This window comes from Neophocaena asiaeorientalis, unplaced genomic scaffold (assembly GCF_003031525.2).
Source record: "Neophocaena asiaeorientalis asiaeorientalis breed wild unplaced genomic scaffold, Neophocaena_asiaeorientalis_V1.1 scaffold523, whole genome shotgun sequence".
Classification (NCBI taxonomy): domain Eukaryota; kingdom Metazoa; phylum Chordata; class Mammalia; order Artiodactyla; family Phocoenidae; genus Neophocaena; species Neophocaena asiaeorientalis.
Genome location: NW_020175436.1, coordinates 1,712,713 through 1,720,456, shown reverse-complemented (window position 1 = coordinate 1,720,456; position 7,744 = coordinate 1,712,713). Strand labels below are relative to the sequence as shown.

Here is a 7,744-nt window from a genome sequence, read left to right as displayed (position 1 = left end):
CCCACCCGCCCCTCCGGCCCTCCCAGCTCTCCAGGGAAACACAGGCCTGCAGTAGCTTCCTTCTATGTGTAATTCACAGTCGTGCAGGCTAGCACGGCTAGAAACAGCCTTCACACGCAGGACATCGGCACCCCTCCACCCTCTCCCCTCAGCTCAGAATGAAGCATATTGCCTCGGCATTCAAGGCCCTCAGATCTGTTCAAAGCCACTTTGCCTCCCAGCCTTCCTCTTCTGCCCTCCCCTTCCCCCATGCACCCTCCGGCAGCCATGTCTGACGACTCTCCAGGTGTCCTCCTCACCTTCCTTCACCTCACACTGCCCTTGCCCAGCTCCCTGTGGAGCTCCTATGCATCCTCCAGGGCCCGGCTCAGTGACCACCTTCCTTCATTCTCATGCATGAGACGTTGGGGGTTTTGAATCCTGGTTTGGATCCTGGCTCTGACACTTACTAATATGGGAAAATTACAAAGCCTCTCTGAGCCTCAGTTTGCTCATCTGGAAAATGGGGGTAACAATCACTACCTCACAGGGGGTCGTGGGGATGGATGAGACCACAGATATGAAGCAGTGGTGCTGATCACTTAGTGGTGACAGTGCCGTTCCCACCACTCTCCTCCAAGTGCCCTCACACACACCTGTGCACAGACTCACACCCATGCACACACACACAGCATGAATTTCTCCCTTCTCTGTTCTCTGCTGGTGCTAGTGAAACGTCTGCATCCTCTGGGGTTAGTCACATGCAGCCTGTCTTAGGGGCAAGTCTTTTAAGGGCAGAAGTCGGGTCATGTCCATTCATTCATTCATTCACTCATTCAACAAATATTCAGTAAGTGCTTCCTGTGTACAGGTCACAGGGCTGGGTGCTGAGGATAAAATGGAAAAGAAGACAAGCATGGTCTTAAATCCTTATGAGGGAGAGAGACAAAAGCATGCAAATGTTCATGTCAATGAAATCACCGCAGGTTTTGAACATGCAATGAAAGAAATAAGCAAGGAGCTGAGATACAGAAGATGGGGAAATACTCAGATAAGATGGTCTGGGAAGCCTCTGAGGAGGTGATTTACTTTGAGACCTAAAGGATGAAAAGGAGTCAGTCCCATTAAAAGCGATGGGACAGGCATCCCAGGCAGTGGGAACAGCAAGTACTAAGGTACGGAGGTAGCGAGCCAGGGCCGGAGAGACAGGCCCAGAGGCCCAGAGGATGCGTGGCCTTGGGGCCAGGAGTTGGGGTTTTATTCCACAAACAGTGAAAGCCTCTGAAGAGCAAGGAAGTAGCCCAATTCAACTTAGATTTTAAGAAAATTACTTTTGCTGATTGCGGAAAGTGCATTTGAGGGAGGTAAGAACTGAAGCTGGGAGAGCAGGGGTGAGGCCATCACAGGCCATGGCATGTGAGGAAGGGATGGTGGCCTGGGCTTAGTGACAACAGTGCCAGAGAGAGGGAGGTGGGTTCTAGAAACTTCTGAGGCAGGACTTGCTGAGGTCCGATAAGGGACAGTGACCTACTTCCTGGCTTCTAGTCTGAGCAATCCCGTCGTTGGTATAGAGTCAGGGAAGACTACACTGGGACAGGTTGAAAGCAAACATCAAAAACATCATTTGGGGCATGTAAGTTTGTGATGTCTTTGATGAAAGAGGGCAAAACGAATCTGAAGTTCAGAGAAGAGACCTGAGCCAGAAATAAAAATCCGGCAGTCATTGGCAGATACCACAAGGGGTCACGCAGCAGCAGCATTCAGCTGCAGATGACCCCATGGTGCTGTCACCCCACCGGCAGTTCTGGGCTGGGGATGAGGGTCTTAGCTGGGAAGCCCACCTCCTCTCTGGGGCTGGCCTGGTCCGCAGGGCCCAGATGGAGCTGGAGGTCCAGGAGCTGGACCACTGCATGCTGTGCTGAGATGGACACTCACCTCTCTGATCTCCTCCACAGACGTGGGCTGGTAGTACATCTCCGGATAACAGCCATAGGTCCTCGCCCAGTTTTGGAATTTGACTCCTTTGTACCCATGGACCTGTGATAGGACAAAACCCGGGTCACCACCAGTAAGCGGTCTAGGGCTGCCCTGACCCCCATCCCACTGTCCCAACATTGTAGAGATGGGAGGCTGGGGCCACGGTGCTGAGCCACTGGGAAGCTCAAACACACAGTGGAAGCTCTAAAGCCGTGCAGCCACGTGCGGGCTTCCTGCTATGATCTCCCTTGACCCCCATGGTCAGGGCAGCAGATCACGCAGAAAACTCGGCCCCTCCTTCGGAGAAGGGGGCTACGTGAGATCAGGGGTGCAGCCCTGGGAGACAGCACAGCAGCCTCTCCTGGCCTGGAGGCCACAGCAGAGAGCCTTGGGGAAAAGACTCCTGTTTGTGGGATCCCCGCTGTGTGCTGGGCACTGTTCCGGGGTCCTCCACGTGTCATATCTCTCCGCATGTCACACCTTATTTAGGCCTTACAATAAAGCCACAAAATAGGTAATATTACTCTCATTTTCAGGAGCAGAAACTGAGGCCCAGAGAGGTAGAGTAACCTCCCTGAGCTCACAGAGCAACCAAGGAAAGACACAGGAGTCCAACCCCGGCCTTCCTCTTCCATCCCTTCCCCAGTACCCCAGTGGCTCCCCAGAGCCGCGAGTCCAATTCAAGAGCCTCCCCGTGGCCTCCCAGTAGCCCCACACCTGCCCTCATTTTGCCCTCCCAAGCCGGGTTCACAGGCCCAGCCTGCATGCGGACCGGCAGGGCTGAACGGCTGGCCACGTGGACCTACCATGGCTCCAGTGGTGGGTCAGTGGCCTCGGCGGACTCCGGCCTCCTCGTGGAGCAGAGCACAGGGCAGCGGGGTGCGGAGGCCAGGCGGAGCGGGGGGCTGGAACCAGCAGCGCGGTGACGGTGACCGCAGGAGCTCAGGGCCGACTCTGCAGCTACAACACACAGAGGGGCTTGGGGCTCCAGCAGAGGTGGATAAACAGTGTGACGACAGGCTCCACCCAGACAAACAGCAGTTTGGCCTGCCCCCTGCCCCAGGGCTCCTCTCAGGCCGCAGAGTGGGCAGGCAGCATTTACAAGGCGGCTGCTCTCTTCCCGAAAGCTGTTGAGCTCTGACACCAAGTATAGGCATTCTGGAGCCGGAGGACCCCCGGCCTCGAAACTGGGTCCTTAATGCCGCAGGTCAGGGGAGGCTGTGACATGGGGGCCCGCGTGTTAGTTCATTTGTCAGAGCTGGGGGAGGGATGCACCAGGCTGCCCTTCGCTATAGGGAGACAGAACGGGATGCTGGTGGCTGTAGCACGGGGGCACGGGGGACGGGGTATGGTGGGGGGGCGGACGAGTGACACTCGGACCAGGCAGAGTCTTCTAGCTGAGGTCTTCCTTCCCCAGGCCTTAAGGCAGGCAGACCTGGGTTCCTCTTCCATGCCTTGCCGGTTAACCTCTGTGAAGCTCGGTTTTCCCTCCAGTAAAGTGGTGGCACTTTTGCCTAATCCTCTGGGTGGACATAAAGGTTAGAGCAGATGTCTGAGGAGCCCCGGGACACCATGAGAGCTGGAAAAGGTTTCAAGCTCTTGCATCTGCCCCCAGCGTTGAGCTTTCGGTGGCAGGCTCCTGGGGACGTCCCTGTCCACGTCACCACCCCTTGGCTCAGTGCCTGGCACCGCACCAGCCTCTGAGGCATGTTTGTGCAACGAACAGATTAATCAGTCATTGAGCATCCTGGCATTCGATCTCTCCAAGCCAAGAGCTGGGGTCTAGCGGGAAGCGTGAGCAACAGCTCCAGGGTTTTGGAGGCGAGGCCGGGCTGCAGGATCGGAGCTTGGGGTCAGATATACGCAGAAGTTGTTCTGGAATAGGGGTTGGGGGACACCTGTGTCCCCCAAACCAGGATCTTCTCCAGCTGCCAGGTGCGTATGTGTGTGCGTGTGCATGTGTGTGTGTGAGATCACGCTCCCCAGCTGCAAGGTTGTGTGCTGAGGGGGAGTGGTATCCATGTGCTCCCCACAGGGAGATCCCAACTAGTGGAGATGCTGTTGCTTATGATCGCTTAGCAGCAGCTCAACAGCAGAGAGGAAAGTCCCAGGTATGGGTGAGGAATCTGCAGAGCTCAGGGCCACAGAAAGGAGCCGATTTGGCACAAGAGCTGGGACCTGTGTCATGGGCTGAATCGTGTTCCCCCCACCAAGTTCCTAGGTTGAAGCCTTAACCCCCAGGACCTCAGAACGTGACTGTATTTGGAGATAGGATTTTTAGAGGTAAAGTTAAAATGAGGTCATTGGAATGGGCCCTGATCCAATATGACTGTGTCTAAATAAGAGGAGATTAGGACACAGACACAAACGGAAGGCCAAGTGAGGACACAGGGAGAAGACGGCTGTCTACACGCCACGGAGAGAGGCCTCAGGAGAAACCAACCCTGCCGACTGCTTGGCCTTAGACTTCCAGCCTCCAGAGCTGTGAGACCACGAGCGTCCGTTGTTGAAGCCACTCAGTTTGTGGTTCCTTGCTGTGGCTGCCTGCAAGCCCCTGTGCTAGGGTCTCCACCAAGGACTTTATGCGGGAGAAGAACAAGCCCTCTCGCCTCTGCGCTGTTTCCCTCGGGCTGTCCCTGGTGGAAGTCAGGGCCAGGGCGCTCCAAGGCTGCCAGCTCCATCACCCGAGGGCACCTCCCCATAGACTCCCTGCCTGGGAGAGGCAGGCCTTGGTAGGGGTGCAGTGGGGAGGCCCAAGGGCTGAGGGATGGAGAAAGCACCTATCAGGTTGGCTACTGTCCCTCCTCCGAGTTGGAAGGGGGTCCAGGGTCTGTGGCCATCAGATGGGGGGGGTAAGCATCATGCCAGAAGGGCAAAGAGGCCCATGGCAAGGAGGCGAGGGGACAGCCCGATGCCACCCCAAATAAACAGCTTGCTTCCCGCTCACCCTCAAGCCCTGTCCCACAGCTTCAGGCGAAATGTACCCTGTGCCCACCCACAGATGTTCCTCTGCAACTACAGTGGAAGCCAGTTTTTCTCCTGTGGGCAAATGCATTCTGAGGCAGGACATTCCAGAAGCTGGATGCCATGGGTGTCGGTGGGCCTGGACTGTGCCCCCAGACTGCCTGCAGGCTCCCTTCCCTCCTCTGCTGAGATTTCCTGAAGCCTGGAGTCACCCACCAGGCTTGCTTTCTTCACCCTGTGCTACCGCCCTTGCATGGAACGCTTCCCCCCTCACCCCCAAGCCAGTCGCATCACCTTTATGAATCGCCTTTATGGAAAAAAAAAAAAAATGACATGAAAGGAAATATAAAGCTCAGCAAAAATGGTGTCTATCAGTTAATTCAATCTGCCTCGCCACCACCTCGTGGTTGAGGTCGATGGTATATCGCTCATTTCTTCTTGTCTGAAGGACGCAGCTTGTTCTATACTTGCTGAGTCTCAACTTTTTCAAACATTTGTTGGCAAGGGAAATTAATGTTACCATCTCGATGGCCGCTGAAGCTATTTTTTAAAAATCATTTCCCCTCCTGTGTTTATTAATCAATGAAAACGAGTCCTTAATATACAATTTGTGCATGGCAACTTAACACATTTCTTTGAAACACTGTGAACATTTGGAAGAGTGTTTAATGATTTCTGATAGGTAGATATACTTCCTAGTCCCACTCAGCCAGCTCGTTCTCTTTAAAAAGGCTGATGGGGCTTCCCTGGTGGCGCAGTGGTTGAGAATCTGCCTGCCAATGCAGGGGACATGGGTTCGAGCCCTGGTCCGGGAAGATCCCACATGCCGCAGAGCAACTAGCCCCGTGAGCCACAATTACTGAGCCTGCGTGTCTGGAGCCTGTGCTCTGCAACGAGAGGCCGCGATAGTGAGAGGCCCGCACACCACGATGAAGAGTGGCCCCTGCTTGCCACAGCTGGAGAAAGCCCTCGCACAGAAACGAAGACCCAACACAGCCATAAATAAATAAATTTTAAAAAAAAGAAAAAAAAAAGGCTGATGGACTTACATACACTACCAAATGTAAGGTAGATAGCTAGTGGGAAGCAGCCGCATAGCACAGGGAGATCAGCTCGGTGCTTTATGACTGCCTAGAGGGGTGGGATAGGGAAGGTGGGAGGGAGGGAGATGCAAGAGGGAAGAGATATGGGGACATATGTATAACTGATTTACTTTGTTTGAAGCAGAAACTAACACACCATTGTAAAGCAATTATACTGTAATAAAGATGTAAAAATTAAAAAAAATTTAAAAAAGGCTGCTGTACTGAATGTAAAATAGTTGGCTGGTGGGAAGCAGCAGCACAGAACGGGGAGAGCTACTCGGTGCTTTGCGATGACCTGGGGGGGGATGAGGGGGGAGGGAGGGAGGTTCAAGAGGGAGGGGATATGGGGACACGTGTATGCATATGGCTGATTCACTTTGCTGTGCAACAGAAACTAACACAGTATTGTGAAGCAATTATGCTCCAATAAAGATCTATTAAAAATAAATAAATAAAAAGGCTTCTGTAAGGCATAAAGTTCATTTGTTGTCATTCAACAAATGACAAAGCTGGATGGCAAGGTTTAAAGCATCCCCTGCTTCTTAGGGTTCCCTTCCATCTCAATCCAGGATAAGTGATGGAGACACTGACCAAATAATACATCTCCTCAATCTATTCCAATGGCAACCAAGACCACTGTTTGGGGCTTTCTCTGGATTTTTCTTACCTTGGTTTGCATAAACAAAGAATTGTTTTTGTCTTCCAAATTCTGACACAAGCCAAATAGTCACACAAGCTCCCCAGTGCTGAGGCGATCTGCCCATCCATCTTGGCAGCAACTTTATGGAAAACAGTAAGGTACTACATACACAACAGAGGTTAGGTCCTAACCCAGGTCCTTTTAAAATTGGAAGTAAATTTTTACTTGATTAAAAAGTGAGTTTATGACCTGCAGAATGGGAGAAAATATTTGCAAATCATATAATGGATTAATATCCAGAGTATATAAAGAACTCCTACAACAACCAAAACCCAACCCTGATTTAAAAACGGGCAAAGAATGCCCATTTCTCCAAAGAAGATATACAAATGGCGAATAGCACATGAAAAGATGCTCATCACTTAGTACTAGGGAAATGCAAATCCAAACCACAAAGAGATGCCACTTCAAACCCATTAGGATGGCTATTACCCAAAACTCAGAAAACAACGAGTGACAATGATGATGCGGAGAAACTGAAAACCTCGGCACTGCTGACTGGAATGTAAAATGCTTCAGTCCGTGTGGAAAACACTACCATGGAGAGAATTCCCGTACGATCCAGCAATCCCACCTCTGGGTACGCACACAGAAGAACTGAAAGCTGGGGCTTTAGGAGATACTTGTACACCCAAGTGTCAACTGATGTATGACTGGATCAACAAAATGTGGAATATACATACAACGCAATATTATTCAGCCTTAAAAAGGAAGGAAATTCTGACACAGGCCACAATGTGGACAAGCCTTGGGGATTTCAGGGGCTCAGAACGAGCCTCCCCAGAGTGTGTTACTTTTGCACAAGGAGCTAAAGGCTATAGACCCCCTGTGGGTTCAAGAGAAACTACTGCTCCTTCCTCAACTACCTACAAGAATTTAAATTGGGGATTTTTCCCAGAAAAGAGTTATTACCGGAGATAAGTTTTGTCTGAGTGGCACCATGTATGTGGCAGGGCAAATACCTAAGTACCCAGCATCTGCTCTTCCTTTTATCATCCTGTGTATGACCCTCCTGTCCTTGGAAGCCCCAGGCTCCTAT

At 52.1% G+C, this 7,744-nt stretch overlaps 1 protein-coding gene across 1 annotated transcript in view; it reads right to left on the bottom strand.

Moving 5' to 3' along the window:
- Positions 1 to 3,008, bottom strand: part of LOC112414983 (L-gulonolactone oxidase) — a 28,911-nt gene extending 25,903 nt beyond the window's left edge. Inside the window, exons 1-2 of the mRNA XM_024767734.1 lie at positions 2,763 to 3,008; positions 1,915 to 2,016 (exon numbers count right to left, since the gene is read on the bottom strand). Of these exons, the coding sequence (XP_024623502.1) occupies positions 1,915 to 2,016; positions 2,763 to 2,765 (105 nt within the window). The 5' untranslated portion in view covers positions 2,766 to 3,008. The remainder of the gene's footprint in view (positions 1 to 1,914; positions 2,017 to 2,762) is intronic.
- Positions 3,009 to 7,744: the final 4,736 nt, after the last annotated feature.